General features: G+C 33.5%; 1 protein-coding gene across 1 annotated transcript in view; it reads left to right on the top strand.

Moving 5' to 3' along the window:
* ASCC3 (activating signal cointegrator 1 complex subunit 3) overlaps positions 1-17204 on the top strand; it is a 354273-nt gene that overhangs the window by 206318 nt on the left and 130751 nt on the right. The window contains exons 17-24 of the mRNA XM_034991607.1: positions 531-650; positions 3419-3583; positions 5502-5588; positions 6443-6619; positions 10394-10619; positions 11925-12079; positions 15201-15299; positions 16256-16424. Of these exons, the coding sequence (XP_034847498.1) occupies positions 531-650; positions 3419-3583; positions 5502-5588; positions 6443-6619; positions 10394-10619; positions 11925-12079; positions 15201-15299; positions 16256-16424 (1198 nt within the window). The remainder of the gene's footprint in view (positions 1-530; positions 651-3418; positions 3584-5501; positions 5589-6442; positions 6620-10393; positions 10620-11924; positions 12080-15200; positions 15300-16255; positions 16425-17204) is intronic.

Genomic DNA, 17204 nt, shown 5'->3' with positions numbered 1-17204 from the left:
GAAATTTAATTTTTTTCAGCCAGATGTTCAGGAAAAATTATACAACTATGAAGTTTCACAACTTGCATGAATTTTTAAATTAAGGAACACTAAATAAATGATTACCTATAGATCTAGTAGCTAAGGAAATGTATTTTTAAGGAAACTTTTCATTGTAATTTTGTTTTAATATCATTTTCTAATAATTCCTTTCTCTTTATTACACAAATTTTATATGTTGTTATTGTATTTTTAAATTATTAACCTTTCAATGCTATATAGAATGAAACTCTAGGGAAAAATAATCAGATGCCGTAATATTGAGTAAATTCAGTTTTGGAAGATGGCATTTCCAATGTACTGTTCTCAATTAAATGAGGCAGGAATGATTTTTAATTAATTGGAGAAGTGTCATGTCCAGTAATTATACTTACCTTCTTTTAAATAAAGTATAATGATGTATTTTAACTTTTGACAAAATGGCCTTTGATGTAATGTTTATATCCAACTTTAATGCATTAGTTTAATTTTGTTATATTTTTGATTTGCAGATTGCTCTGGGAACAGTTACTAATGTGGAAGAAGCAGTGAAGTGGATAAGTTACACTTATCTTTATGTACGGATGAGAGCAAATCCATTAGTATATGGCATCAGTCACAAGGCTTATCAGGTAGAAAACTCATTTATAAAAAAATATCAAACCTTCTTTTTTTGGTTTTGTAATCTTTTTATGATATGAGGATAAATATTTGTTACTTCTGCCTCATCTGAATAGAATTAGGTACCTGGAAGAAAAACAAAAAGCTTTAGTCTTTTTTAGAAAATACGAAAGGAAATTAAATTTGCCTCCTATAATTATTTCACTCTATTTATATCTCTTTTTCCACGGATACTAAAAAGTTAATCTTTATATTGTTATCAATTTATTATTCAGATACATTTCCGTTTGATATTAATATTTTGCTGTGATTTTTATTTTTTTAAGATTTTATTTATTTATTAGAGAGAGAGAGCATGAGCAGGGGGGAGGGGCAGAGTGAGAGGGAGAAGCAGGCTCCCCACAGAGCAGGGAGCCCGATGGAGGGCTCCATCCCAGGACCCTGAGATCATGACCTGAGCCGAAGGCAGACGCTTAACCACCTGAGCCACTCAGGTGCCCTTTGCTGTGATTTTTAAAAAACTATAATAAATTAAGGTTTTAGAGTAAACCAGACAGACATGAGGAAAATTATAGATCACTTTTAATAATAGGCTTATGTTTGGGGCGCCTGGGTGGCTCAGTTGTTAAGCGTCTGCCTTCGGCTCAGGTCATGATCTCAGGGTCCTGGGATCGAGCTCCACATGGGGCTCCCTGCTCGGCAGGAAGCCTGCTTCTCCCTCTCCCACTCCCCCTGCTTGTGTTCCCTCTCTCACTGTGTCTCTCTCTGTCAAATAAATAAAATATTGAAAAAAAATAGGCTTATGTTTTATTAAGTATGTTCCTCTTACCAAGTCCCTTCTAAGCCCGTATTCCTAAATTAAAAGATAGTGTTAATGAGTAATTAGCAGTTTGGAGGCTTGGATCAGTTCCACGGAGCACGGTGACAAAATCGAATGTATACTGTAGCACTTCCTCCTGTGAACTTTACAGTTGTGTGGGGTCCACATGGCTTACAAATTCTGTGAGATCTTGGCTTTTCTTAGAATTCTGTTTTATACAATGTAAATGCTTCCTAATTACAGATAAAATCAGTTGTCTAATGAGAACATTATTTCACCATCATCATATGGATATTCACTAGCGTTAAGTCAAAAGTAGCAAAGTTGAATTGAACTCAGAATTAGTTTTCCTCCAGTTACTGTCAACTCAGCTTTTGTAAATATTCCATTGTGTTATCAAAGGGGTTGCCAGTCTTTTTTGTCATTTTTCTTTTTCCTGTGCTATGTGCTATAGATTTGACCATGGGAAAATTGAAACTTAAAGGCTTAGGAGGGGAAAAAAAAAAAAGATCTTGTTACAAATATTGGCTTGTGAAAATAGTCAATGGCACTATGAAAATATTCTGAAAGGGTAGAGGAAGGCAAAGCACAACACATAGTTTTATGGGCTAAGCCATTGCAAATCTTGGGGCAAAATAAATATATCAATTGATTTTTTAAGTACTAGGTTAATATCAGAAGTCATTTTTGTATAATTTTCTAGTATAAAGAAAGTGATTTTTTTTCCTTCTGAGATACATAGTTTTACTCTCTTCACAGTTCAGAGACTCATCTTTTTAATTTTCTTTTTACTTACATGTTTATATTTTATTACTCAGTAAGAATGTGTAGCCACAAAACTCATGTGATCTAACACAAATCATGTTGTCCAACATATTTTTAATGGTTCAGAACGTGTAATGAATAAAATAGTTTTGTAAGATGAACTTGATACATACAGTATATCATTTATAGCAAATATTTAAGACTTTTGTATTTGCTAATGGCTTTTGATTCCATCTTCCCTACATTTGACTTTCCTTGCCTCATTTTTCTGATTTTTAAATTTACTTTAGCTATATTTGGTGTATGAATAAGCTACCATCAAAATGTAAGTTAGAAGGAATAGTAGGAGTATTAATTCATTAATTGATTTCTAAAGAATTTTTATACTCCCCTCCCTTCCCTTTAAAGGTCATATTTATTGCTCCTGCCTAGAGCGTGACCTTCAGGACTTGGTGTGTGTGCCTGGATATATGTATACATACATATATACATTTATACACATACACACACATCACAATATTTAAGAATATTTGTTAATATCTTGTGTTAAATGTCCTTTCTGTTTAGAAAGAGGCTATTAAATAGTAATTTCAAAACTATTCAGAAATTTCTTGTCAACTTCGTCTTACTCTTTGCTTCTATTATTATTATGGGCAAAATGGGTTTTTACATCAGCAGTTATGTAAACTATTAGAACATCAAAGTCATACTCTTGCAAGAATAATTATGCATTTATTTCTTTATATCTTTAACAGAGAAAATCTTACTGCGAGTTCTCCAAATAACTGATGAAGTAGGAATACAGCTTGATATTTTAGAGTCCCTATTTATTTTAGTGTGGGAGGGAAAAGACAGATTGTTTTACTAATATCTGATTGCCAATCTTTATATTCTTAAAGATTATAAGACCATATAAGAATTTTAGATTCTAAAATATTACTACCTAAAGATAACATAATAAAGATCAATAATCTTAATGAATTTTTAAGTCTTACTTTATTTAATGGATTAAAATATTTTCTGGTTATGTCCTGAATTTATAAAAATGTACTTCTTTAAAAACTGTAATAAAAAAATTTTATTCTAACTAACGTATCAACAAAAAATTTTAATTTCCATAAATAGGTATATGTTTGTAAATGATGACTCTCTAAAGAAATATTCAAGTGTTTATATATATATTTTTCCCTACAGATTGACCCAACATTAGCAAAGCATCGAGAACAGTTGGTCATTGAAGTTGGTCGAAAACTAGACAAAGCTCGGATGATTCGTTTTGAAGAGCGAACCGGGTATTTTTCCTCAACTGATTTGGGTAGAACCGCCAGCCACTACTATATTAAATACAACACCATTGAGGTATTATACTGAGTGTAACAAATACAATAATGTGTTTGTTCTTAGATGTAAATACTTTCTAGACTTCAGAATATAGTATTAATGGAAAATAATAAAAGCAACTAATAAAACAAAGTGCATTTAACTTACATGAATTCAATAACATGCTGAATAAACACAAGAGAAAAATAAGACTTTAAATAATAAGGACCCTTTGCCATCCGTTCAGTGAGTATATCCTAAGCAGTAGGCACACCCAAGCCTAAAATATTGAGCATGTGCAGGAGACCTATGGAATGAACACTTGAATGAGTTTAAGCAGGAGGTGATGGCTTAATGATATCAGTGAATAAAAGTTGAAAAATTAATTGCAGATTATTGAGAAACACTGGCTAAAGAAGAGTTTGAAAAACTACTGCAATTATCAGGTCAACCAAGCTGTACTATTTGGGCAATTTAAGAGGTTTCAAGGATAGGGGCACCTGGGCGGCTCAGTTGTTAAGCGTCTGCCTTTGGCTCGGGTCATGATCCCAGGGTCCTGGGATCGAGCCCCGCATTGGGCTCCCTGCTCGGCGGGAAGCCTGCTTCTCCCTCTCCCACTCCCCCTGTTTGTGTTCCCTCTCTCGCTGTGTCTCTCTCTGTCAAATAAATAAATAAAATCTTTAAAAAAAAAAAAAAGGTTTCAAGGATAATTTAGACTACAGGGTAGCCTTGCTTATTGCCTTTTAATGTAATCTTGGGTAAGATAGGATGCCAGTATAATATTTACATTTTAAGGAGTATATGCATGTCTTTATGTGTGTTTACATGCACGTATATGTACCTACATATGTTAATATATGGGAAAACATAACAGGGATTACCTGTGAGGAGAGTCTTAAATTCAAAGACCAAGATGGGTTAAAGCACATTTTTACTCTCCTTTTTATAGAGAAAGAGTTCGAATTTTTTTTTTCTTATATTCATTTTTGGGGTACCTAAATATGTTTTTAAAATGAAAAAGTAACAGAAATCACTAACGTGAAATTTCTTCAGAAATATGAAAACCTAAGCCAATATGAAATCTAAGTTTTGTACTTACTTAAATAACACATGCTTATACATTTAACAGGTTTCAGAAAACACCTTTGTGTGCATACTAGCTTTTCCTCATCTTTGCCAAAATAAATCTTGCATTTGTATAGCACTTTAGGTTTCTTCTTTTAACATGTATCATCTCACAACTGTGATCTGGTCTTCCTCAATCCAAAACATTGCCCCTACCTCTCTACTGCTTCTATCACCTGCTCACATGCTCACTTGCACTCCTTATGTCCACTAAGTAACCTTCCTCATTTTCTCACTGGGTAGTATGTTACTGCCAAACTCTATCTTAGGCCTGTTCGCAGCTCTTTCAAGAACTGTAGCCTTTCTTCAGCTTTGTCTTTATTCTGTGTGGTCTTTCACTGATTTTTTTTTTCTTCCCAGTTTCCTGAATTTGTATATGCCCTCACTAGTAATATTATGAGGCCTTCACCAGAATTTTCAGGTTGCATAATTTTAGTTATTCCTCTCTGAATTTTATATGATACGTGTTCAGCTTAAAGTTGGTGAATGGTACAGATTTCCATATGCCCATGCTGAAAATGAGCCAAGACCAGACTCTTATGCTGAACATTTTTTTTAGATATCTATTGTAGGTTTTAATAACTGATTTTGTTGATCTTTTTGCTTCTAAAGGTCTTCTCCAGCTAATTATGTTTTAGGAAATTTTTCAGTCTTTGCTAAATTTGATGATGTTTAAAGCAATGATCAAGAATAGGATACCACAGACATAATAACTCTGCATTGTCTAGGCTTCAAATATTCCTTAAGAATGTATGATTTTATAGTCACTTTTTAATTGAAACCATTTTACTGGATCTTCTATTTTAATCAAATATAACACTTACTTTGGTAGACCTTCAATGAATTCTTTGATGCTCACAAAACAGAAAGTGATATTTTTGCTATAGTCTCCAAAGCTGAAGAATTTGATCAAATCAAGGTAAGATTATTTGAAGCTTGAATCAAATGCATTTGGCTTATATACAGTCATTCATTTATAAAAGCTTATAATTAATTGTTATTCCTGTTACAGTATAAGCTGTGTGGCACTTCGCATTTAGAGTACCAGCAATGTTCTTCCATTTATCAACAGTGTCCACTATCCTAGATTATGCTATTATGTCATTCCTGACATTATTCTTTGCTCTCTACTGCAAATCAAATATAATTTAAGTAGGTTTGCAGTAATGAAACTAGCAGAGAATATAGTATGTAGATTTTGGGTTATTTGCAATATAATGTTCACTGAAGAAAATATAAAGGACATGCATGATTCAAACTTAGATATGAGTATTTCTGTACCCGTATTATAATTTAATCTTATTAACAGTGAAAACTTTAATACTGTGAATCATAGTACTTCACAGCTTTAAGCTATGAATGTGTTATACCATATAAAAATATATGACTGTAATGAATGCATTTGAAGATAATTCAAGTTTGCCCTAATCCATTTGGGCAGAGGTTTTACTCTGGTCAAATAAAATATGAAATCTCATCAACTGAAGGATGGTGAGGTCAGAAGATTTAATTTTTGTGGCATATCAAATTTTTATATGTCAATGGCAACTTTAATATTGGTGATGAATAATAAAATGTAATTGTATCAGCCTCAAGATAGTTTCTTATTGTATTTTATTAGCTACCTGTGAAAAATTACTATTATATTAATGTACAAGAGAAAAATGTTGAAAAATGAAAGCCTTAAAAAAACATGCAATGTGATTTAGTTTAAATACGAAAAATTTCAATAAATCAGCCCAAATAATCTTATAAAAACATTGATTCTTCCAGGTCAGAGAAGAGGAAATAGAGGAGCTAGATGCCTTATTAAACAATTGCTGTGAACTCGCAGCTCCTGGAGGTGTAGAGAACAGTTACGGGAAAATAAACATCCTACTTCAAACTTACATCAGCCGAGGAGAGATGGACAGTTTCTCCCTTATATCAGATTCTGCGTATGTGGCCCAGGTAAGAATATTACTCCCCTCCTGTTTTCTCTTCCTTGTTTACTTTTAGAAACTCAAGATATTAATTCATGCTATACTGTGAATGTATTGCATTGTGACATGCCACCAATTACCGTTTTATTGCAGAACTGGTTCTGTATCTTTTATGCCCTCTGTGCTGTTAGATCAGAAATGGAGGTGGGATTTGGTGGTGGATTTGGTTCTTTTAGATGTTGCTGTTGTTTTCATTTTAGAGTTTAAAGATATCAACACTTGGTTTTTCCTGAAGTTCACTTCTTTTACTTAGAAAGGGCAATAATACAAGAATATTTCAAGCAGAGTAAAAGATTGTGGAACCTTTATAACTTACCCCAAATGTTAGAAATATAAACAAAATTTTTACCATTAAATAAGGCTTAATAGCAGTGCCTCACACCATATTTTCAGTCTGATAAGTCTGTGATTAAAAAAGTAATCTTTCTTCCCTACCAATGATACTTAAAAATTGAGAACTGAAAGAAAATTATTCCCTAAATTACAGCTCATTAAATGTATTTTTTTTAAATACTGTAGTATAAAATGTGGTAGTATTTATGTTTTTATATTCAAGCCCTCGTGTGAAGTAAAGCAGGTTATTTTTTGCAGTATTTGCCTTTCAAATGAGGCTTCCCTTCTAGACATGTTTAAAAAAAATACTTTTTACTTATCAAGAATACCTTTTTCAAGAGAGAGAGGCAAACCATGAAACAGACTCTTAACTATGGAGAACAAACTGATGGTTACCAGCGGGGAAGTAGGTGAGGGGATGGGTGAAATAGGTGATGAGGGTTAAGGAGTGCACCTGTTGTGATGAGCACCGGCTGATGTATGGAAGTGTTGAATCACTAAATTGTACACATGAAACTAATATAATACTATATGTTAACTATACTGTAATTAAAAAGAAAAAGAAAAAAGAATCCCTTTTTCATCATTTTTCATTGAGTAGTGCCTCCTCTAAGTTAAAGAGAAATAAAAACTTAATCTTATTTTAAGTATAGAAACTATTCTGCTATGTATCTTATGTTGGTAATTTTGTTCAAAGACTTTATATAGAAAAAGTATGTTTGTGTTAAATAAATGAACAGCCATGAATATTCAGAAGTGCTTTGAAATAACTGTAAATGTGAAATATTTGCAAACATGAACCAAGATATATTGGCAAACAATTTGAATGAATTCAGTAATTTAATCAAAGTAACCAAGGAACCAGGTGATGATTTCATATGCTGTATAAACCAAATATGGATGTGGTGAAAAAAAATTTTGTTTGCGTATTTTGGAACCATGTATTTCCTGCCATAGAAAATTTATATATAATTTATAATCTCTAAACCCTGTGACTTCTACAGGAACCATTGTTTCTAACTTATTTTATCTGTTTTTCTGAAAAAATGATATTGTCATTTTACATTTTCTAATGATTTTATATTGAAATAGTTAATGACTTAAATAAAAGTTAAAGGGGCGCCTGGGTGGCTCAGTTGGTTAAGCGACTGCCTTCGGCTCAGGTCATGATCCTGGAGTCCCGGGATCAAGTCCCGCATCGGGCTCCCTGCTCGGCAGGGAGTCTGCTTCTCCCTCTGACCCTCCTCCCTCTCATGCTCTCTGTCTCTCATTCTCTCTGTCTCAAATAAATAAATAAAATCTTTAAATAAATAAATAAATAAATAAAAGTTAAAGCTTTTCTGGGTTCTGGATGAATAATCTGGCCACATTTCTGTTTGATTCAAGATTATGAAGGTATTATCAAAGACTGACACACAAATTGCTTTACAGTATAAGACAGGATTTCTTCATGATTGGTTCCCAAAAAGTCAGTTTCAAAAAATTAAGGTTATAATCAAAGCATCCTGGTTTTTCTTAAAAAGCTATTGTGGGTCTATCATCCTTGAATGCATTAGATAAATTATTGTTGAGTTTATATTTTAAATGTAAGCCACCAACAGTTCCACAACCCTCTCAGCTCTATAAAATAGTCATCCCTTCTGTATTTCTAAAACTTGATTCTCTCAACCCCTGAAATAAATCCTTAGCTCAAATAGTCTATGATTTTATAAAGAAGCCTCTATTTAGCTTCTCTAAACTGCGTATGTTAGAGATTTTGATCATTATTCCCCATTTATATCATTCCAGATTAAAATGCCTGCCTGTATCTCACATGGGATTTCTCCTTCCATTTCTTTTAGCTTCTAGGGAACAACTGTAGGTTCTGACATAGAAAAATAACATACTTTCAAACACAGTTGGGAAAATTAGCCTAGTATCTTCTTACAAGAGCAGCTAAGAATGATGCCGGAAGAAGACCTATTTGGTAGATATAAATGTTCATGGGGCGCCTGGGTGGCTCAGTCGTTAAGCATCTGCCTTCGGCTCAGGCTGTGATCCCAGGGTCCTGGGATCGAGCCCCGCATCAGGCTCCCTGCTCTGCAGGAAGCCTGCTTCTCCCTCTCCCACTCCCCCTGCTTGTGTTCCCTCTGTTGCTGTGTCTCTCTCTGTCAAAAAAATAAATAAAATCTTTTAAAAAAAATGTTCATTTTATCATTCTCTGGGCCTAATAAGAGTCATCCTATAATTTTTATTGGGTATCAGAACTGTCCTCATACTTCTAAATACCATTTTTGTTCTTAAATTTCTAATACTGTAAAAAAAGTAGTCAAATTTGTCAAGAGACAAATACATATTTTATATAAAATGGAAAACCAAAGCCCTTAACTCTTATGATCATTTTTGCCTTGTAATTTCAAGCCAGATCACCTATTTGCTACTTAAAATCTTCACTCTTTTTCATCTTTTTTATGATTTTGACCAGATTTTAACATTCTTCATTTTTAAATATAGATGTCGTTCAAGATTGTGAGGTATCTCCCAAGTTCATGACTTTAAAAACAATCTTCAGTAAAATAACCTGCAAAGTTAGTGATAGAGGGAAGGAGGCAAAACAAACGGAAACTAACTGTAGAGATGTTAAAAGGGCTTCAATCCTTGTAACTTTCTATATGTCTATTAATGAAGTTTTCCTGACCACCAAATTTAGGACCTTGGAGTTAAATTGGACTTGTTTAGACCTGGCTTTGATTAGATACTCTGACACCAACTATCTGTGTGATCTAGGTCAAATTATTAACCTCACCAAGCTCTGTTATCTTCATGTATAAAATCATAATATCAAGACCAATTGAATGCAGTTGCCATAAACATTAAAGGAGATAGCATACAGATTAAATGAGATAATAAAGCAGTTAAGGTGTTGCTTGGTTTGTAGGGAACCATTAATACAGGTAGCTGAACTCATCAGGATTTCCTTTATCACCCTTCTCACACTAATTTTTCTGTCTGACTGGATCCCAAAGTCCTCTTTATTTCTCTACGTAGACTTTTAATCACTCCACTATATACCCAAGGGGATCCTCAGCTGTATCTTATATTCTAGGTGGCCTCAACAGCCTTTTAAGTCTTACGCATACCTTGTATCTCTTCCTCCTTCATTCCTGGTTAGGGAGCATAGGGTGGAGCCTCCTAAGAACCTGGATATGAGACTACCATCTGAGATTGAACAAGATAACATCCACTTATGAAAGATGTGATTATTCTTATATAGAAATAATAAAGATAATTACGGTTATATGAGAATAGATTTTGCCCACAATTAAAGGCTGCAACTTGGCATGCTTCTTCTAAAACTGAGTGTGAATGACAAATCTGACAAATTTAAAGTACAGAGTACCTAACCACCAACCCCCTTTTTATTCTTCAGAATGCAGCTAGAATTGTCCGTGCTCTTTTTGAAATTGCTCTGAGGAAACGTTGGCCTGCCATGACCTACAGGCTCCTGAATCTTAGTAAAGTCATTGACAAGAGGCTTTGGGGTTGGGCTAGCCCTTTGAGACAGTTTTCAGTCTTACCACCACACATTCTAACAAGATTAGAAGAAAAAAATCTTACTGTGGATAAGCTGAAAGACATGAGGAAAGATGAAATAGGTAAGAAGGGAGCAAAAATGTTTTAATGTATTGTTCTGTACAAATAAAATATTTTATTAGATATAAAAGAAAACTATTGTGTATTTTCATATTACTCAAGATAAACTTTTTTACCATTTTAAATCCAGTTGGTATCAGTATGTAAATAGCATTTGTTCTGCTTTTATCATACGATGTTAAAAAATTATTCCTACATACATTTCTATGTACCTTAACATTTTATTGGACAAACTTACAATGTATTGATTACTTAATATTTCAGATTCAGAATAGGGATGACATTATACATGAAGGGAGTCAGGCTGAAGAGAAGTAAGGGGGAGGACTACTGCTGACAAAAGGTCCAATGATGGAAAGAGAGGCTGAGATAGTTATTTCACTTGTATAGTAAGACTACTTTAAGACAGAATGGTAGAAAGTATCAATAAAAATAGAGAGAAATTGAGGATATTAACTAGAAAAATTAAGATTACTTACATTGGGGTAACATATGTAAATATTTTATCAAAATAAGGAAAACCACTTCAGTTTCAAATTCTGGTGAATATAGAACATTTTGATTTGTTCATAAACATACTTTAAAAAATTGCATTACAAAGAACCAAGATATATAAGAAATATTGATACTATTAAATATTATCTGATACTATTAAATATTAAATAGTAAGTGGAAATATTATTTCCACTTAATTGCTTGGACTCAAGTAGGAAGATGTTTATAGTCAGTCACATCTGTTTGTGACCCCCTCCCCACCCTGGCATTCCCATACATAACTACTTCAAAATCTAATCATATATGAAAATAGGTATAAGTGGGTAAGTTTGTGCTACGTTAACCATATTTTATATTTTAGCTTTATTTTTTTCTGGAAATGAGTTTGGATGGGTGATTTGTGTTTGATTACTAAAGCATTTCCCATCATGGTTATAGAGTTGAGAAATAGACTTTGTGTAAATTAATGGCTATTTTCACAAAATACTAAATTTTTTAATGTGTCGTGAGCTAACTAGGAGAAAAGTGGAACTGTTTATAGTAGTTTAAATACTGTCAAGTCTCAGTAATTTTGAGAGCCCTATTAATAGCTGAAGAAACCTTGATACTGGTTTTCAGAGCTATGAATTGCTAATTCAAGTTAACTATTACAAAATATTCAAACATGCCAGGTCAAGAATGTCAACTATTCTACATAGCAAATCATAAAACAAGCAATAAAACCACCTTCTCTGAAATCCCATTTACAAGTCAGATTATGTTGCTTTTTTTCTGTCTGAACACATTTCTTCTGTGTGATGTTTTCCTTACAGGTCACATGCTGCATCATGTGAATATTGGACTCAAGGTCAAACAATGTGTTCATCAGATTCCTTCTGTTACAATGGAAGCATCCATTCAGCCCATCACACGGACTGTCCTCCGAGTGACGCTTAGCATCTGTCCTGATTTTACTTGGAATGATCAGGTAAAAGTAGAAAATATCTCTATCAATGGTAAGCAAAAATGTCCGCCCTGCAGGTTCAACTATACCTCCTTACATCTGTCTTTAAGGCATATAGAAAACTCTAAAAAGAATACATATTGAAGATTCATTTAAAGCATTGTAGTAATATTTACTATCATCCTCAAGAAAAACATGCTATAATATATTAATATGGCAACCAGTGAGACCTCTTCAGAACCTTTTAGGTACCTGAAAGTTCAACATTGAACAATAGTTTAGTGGATTCACTTACATAAAGACTGTGTAATTCTGTCTTCTTTAATTTTCTCTTATCTTCATTTTTGCCAGCTCTACTTACTCTGTCATTTTATCCTACTAAAAAGTCAAGATTCTTTGTACTAAAAGAGCCCTTTTAAAATCCTAATATTTCTGGGCGCCTGGGTGGCTCAGTCGTTAAGCGTCTGCCTTCGGCTCAGGTCATGATCCCAGGGTCCTAGGACTGAGTCCCATATTGGGCTCCCTGCTCAGCAGGAAGCCTGCTTCTCCCTCTCCCGCTCCCCCTGCTTGTGTTCCTGCTCTCGCTTTCTCTCTCTCTCTGTCAAATAAATAAATAAAATCTTAAAAAAATAAAATATAAAATCCTAACATTTCTCAAGCTATCAATCTTCTCTTCTCTTTACCATTAGATGTGTAGAAAGAGCATTCTGTATTTTCTCCTGGTCATCAGTTTCTTTCCTGCTGAGACTACTTTCTCGGTGATCGCCAAAACCTAACTGGTTACCATAATAAATGACTTTTTCTCAGTTATTTTCTTTACTTCTCTGAACATTCAGCACTATACATTGTCCTTCTTGCAAATGTCCTTCCTTGACACCCATCACATTTCTGTTTCTGTTTTTACCCTTTCTATTCTTCTTTCTAAATCTTAGGTGTTATGGTAACTATGTTTATAGTTAGTCACATCAATTTGTGACACCCTCCCCACCATAGTATTCCCATACATAACTATTTCAGAATCTAATCATTTATGAAAATATGTACAAGTGGTGTTGAGTTTGATAAGTTCTTTATAGAGACCTGTACCTCTGAAACAAATAATATATTACATGTAAAAAAAAAAAAAAAAAGAAGAAGATAGTAGGAAGGGAAAAATGAAGGGGGGAAAATCGGAGGGGGAGACAAACCATGAGAGACTATGGACTCTGAGAAACAAACTTGAGGGTTCTGGAGGGGAGGGGGTGGGGGAATGGGTTAGCCTGGTGACAGGTATTAGAGAGGGCACATATTGAAGGGAACACTGGGTGTTATGTGCAAACAATGAATCATGGAACACTACATCAAAAACCAATGATGTATGGTGATTAACATAACATAATAAAATAAAATAAAAAAGAAAATATGTACAAGTGGTTCACCATATTTTATATTTTAGCTTCATTTTTTCATATATCATATATATGAAATCTTATATATGTATTTAATGTACACACACACACACACGAGAAGATCTACTCTGGATCCTCTTATTCTGTCAACATTTTTTAAGGTCTATCTTTGCAACAGTTACTGTACAAAGACTATAGTAGAGAGTGATTGTAGATACAAAAGCAAGTAACTCTCAATCCTTTCTTTCAAGAAGCCAGTGGAGGAAAACGAGGAAATCCGTAATTGTAGTAGCCATGCCTACTTTACATGGTTGTTGTAAGGTTCTGATTAAGTATAAGTAAATATCTTCTACACTACCTGACATTATTAGTATATCTTTAATGTGAATTAATTTTATTCATCAACATGCTTAAAAATTATCCAACCATAGTCTTAAGTCTACCACTGGTGTTAAACTGCCCTAACTGGTGATTCCTTCAGTTTTCTCATCTGCAAACATGCATAATAATAATAATTAATTTTCTCACAGAAATGCTGTGAGAGCTAAATGATATAAAATCATATTTAATATTTCTATAAACATAAAATTTTACATAAAATATAAAATTAGTTAAGCCATATACTCATATTTCATTTTATATTTAATAGAGGGTTTTGAAATGCATAAAAATTTTATTTCCTTTTTTTCACAGTTTTCTTCTATCGGTATCCATAAAAAAATCTTCCACAGTTTGATTTAATTAGTAAGATAGAGTACTTAATAGTTTGTATAGTTAACTCTATCAGAATGCTGTTGGCTGCAAGAATAGAAAACCTGACTTATTTCAAAGTGACTTAGGCAAAAAAATATATTATCTTCCACAGTAAAAGGTCCACTGATAGAATAGGCCCCAAAGGTGATTAAGTCTATTTAATGCTATCATTTAGAGCCCATCTTTTTGCTGTCCTGACACTCTTGGCTACTTTCCAGATGTTTTCTGTGCTTCCTTGTGCACATTTAACAGGAAAAGGTGAACACACCCCTACTTTATCAACCCAGAGCATGAACCATAAGACCTTTCCCTTAGTCTAATTGGGCCAGTATTGGGCATGTGCCTATCCCTTACCAAAAGCTGTTTGTTATAAGGAGGATACTGTAAACTGATTGGCTTGGGCTAATCAAAATCATCCTGAGAGATGAGTTCACCTTCTCCTGAGTCACATAAGAGAGAGATGAACACTGTACAAGACTGGGCTTTGTTAGGAAAAAAAGAGGGAGAATGAGTACACAAAATATGGCATATCTGTCTATCCAGTGGAATATTATTTGTCAGTGAAAAAGAATGAAGTACTGTTACATGATACAACATGAATGAACCTTGAAAACATGGTAAATGAAAGAAGCCAGTCACAGAAGACCACATATGATACGATTCTGTTTATATGAAATGTCCAATATAGGCAAATATTTATAGAGATAAAGTAGATTGTGGTTGTCAAGCTTGGAGGTTGGGACAATGGGGGAAGATAAGTAGTGACTTGCAGATGGGTGCAAGGTTTCTTTTTGGGGGTAATTCTAAAATTAGATTATGGAGATGGTTGTAAAAGATTTGTAGAAACCATTGAACTGTGTATACTTTAAGTGAGTGAACTTTTTTATGTAAATTATGTATCAATAAAGCTGTTAAAAAGAGAAAGAATAGGTGCTGGATTTGCAAACAATATCCCTTACTTGAGTTAAAATATACTTAGTATTAGAATATTATTTTTCTTCTAGGTCCATGGGACGGTAGGAGAACCTTGGTGGATTTGGGTAGAAGATCCTACAAATGATCATATTTATCATTCAGAGTATTTTCTAGTTCTGAAAAAACAGGTAAACATGGGTGTGTCCTTATTATGTTGCTATCATAGAAAGAAGAAAATATAAGCTAAATAATTTCTGTTTGTACCTATTTCTCTATAATTTCATAGTACCCTTAAAGCTTTATTTTTTTTAATGTTTCTTTTTGGTTTCAAAGGTAACAGGAATTGCATTTTATTGTATTCATATATTCAATGTGATCTTGGTTTGAGAAATTGAATTGTAATCTTTATCGTGGTTTAAGGCATGACTTCCAGAGGAGTGAAATATGTCAAATGGATGGGATAAATAATGTAATGGATAAATAAGATTAAATAAATAAAAATTAATAGCTTTAGATGTTACCAAAAAATACTACAGAGTATTGACTCACATTGTGAAAAGGGCATTTTTTAAAATTTTCCATGAATCCCAAAAGAAAGACTCAATTTGATGCTAGCAAATCTTTAACTGTGATGCTTCATCCATGATTCCTCTTTTTATCAAAGAGAAAGCAAGCTTTAGGCTGGGAACCCTGGGCAGACAGCAGTAGAATTTCACAGCAGTGTTTCTTTTCATAATTACCTTCTATTTATGCTAAGTTCTGTTACTCCACTTAACGTAGTAGTAAAATTTAAAGAAAAATATTAAGTAAATAATTTGGTAAAAATCATGAAGTTAAGTAATTTAATGAATGAAATTTGGGAAATTCTGATAATGAGTCAAACTGGTAAGCTGTTAGTACATGATGATATACATAAATAATATAAATTGAATATAAATTTAACTTTCTATAATATCAGGTATCCTCAGAAGGGAACCATGTATAAATTTCTGAAGTGCCTAAATATCTCAACTATTTAGAAACCCAAGATATTTTCTTATGTTTAGTACCTGTTGGTGTAGATAGCATTTTCTTAACAGTAGACGAGGAAGGCCTTTATGATATCAGAATATTCATATTCACTTGAGACTTTATTTCACATTAGGTCATTAGTAAAGAAGCTCAACTTCTGGTATTTACAATCCCTATTTTTGAGCCTTTGCCTTCCCAGTACTACATCCGAGCAGTGTCTGATAGATGGTTAGGAGCTGAGGCTGTATGTATTATCAACTTTCAACATCTGATTCTACCAGAGAGACATCCTCCCCATACAGGTAACATAATTGAATAGTAACTTGAATCATTGATATTGTTTTCATTAAGGTTGCAAGTGTTTATGCTTTAAAGTTGTCTAAATCTGAATCAGAATTGAACTCATTTAGTCAATATAGTTTGAAAAGAGACTTTCCAAAATCAAATCTATGTATACATTTGGTAGAGCTTAATGGTGGGCCTTAATTTTGTTTGAGTTCCAAAAACATTAAGCCTTGTTCAATTCCCATAGCTCTAACGAGGTGGAGACTCACTACTTCTGTATTATTATGCCTTCATCTCTATTTTTTTTAAAAGATTTTATTTATTTATTTGAGAGAGAGATTGAGAGAACGAGTGGGAGGAGGGACAAAGGGAGAAGCAGACTCCCTGCAGAGCAGGGAGCCCGATGTGGGACTCGATCCCAGGACCCTGGAATCATGACCTGAGCCAAAGGCAGACAACTTAACTGACTGAGCCACCCAGGCACCCGCCTTCATCTCTATTTTATAAACAGTCATTACAATGTCTCCATATCTCCTTCGCTTTCGATTGCAAGTATTATTTGTCATTTAATCTGTGCTCTTTGGGAAACTTTTGAGGTATCCTTTTTGTTTGCATTTATTGCTAATAAACTTATTTCTAGTGTGTTAAATGAATTAAAGTGAATTGTAGGTTCTTTTTCTTCCATATAGTATGCTTCTACACCAGAAGAAAAAAAAGCTAATATTAAGGAGTCAGGTTATGATATCACTGCAGAATGGATTCACTATACCTCAAGCCATTCATCCTACAAACAAGAT

This window comes from Mirounga leonina, unplaced genomic scaffold, assembly GCF_011800145.1.
Source record: "Mirounga leonina isolate KUSES-001 unplaced genomic scaffold, KU_Mleo_1.0 Mir_53, whole genome shotgun sequence".
Lineage (NCBI taxonomy): Eukaryota > Metazoa > Chordata > Mammalia > Carnivora > Phocidae > Mirounga > Mirounga leonina.
Note: the sequence above shows the minus strand (reverse complement) of the source record. Positions and strands in the feature narration are given on the sequence as shown.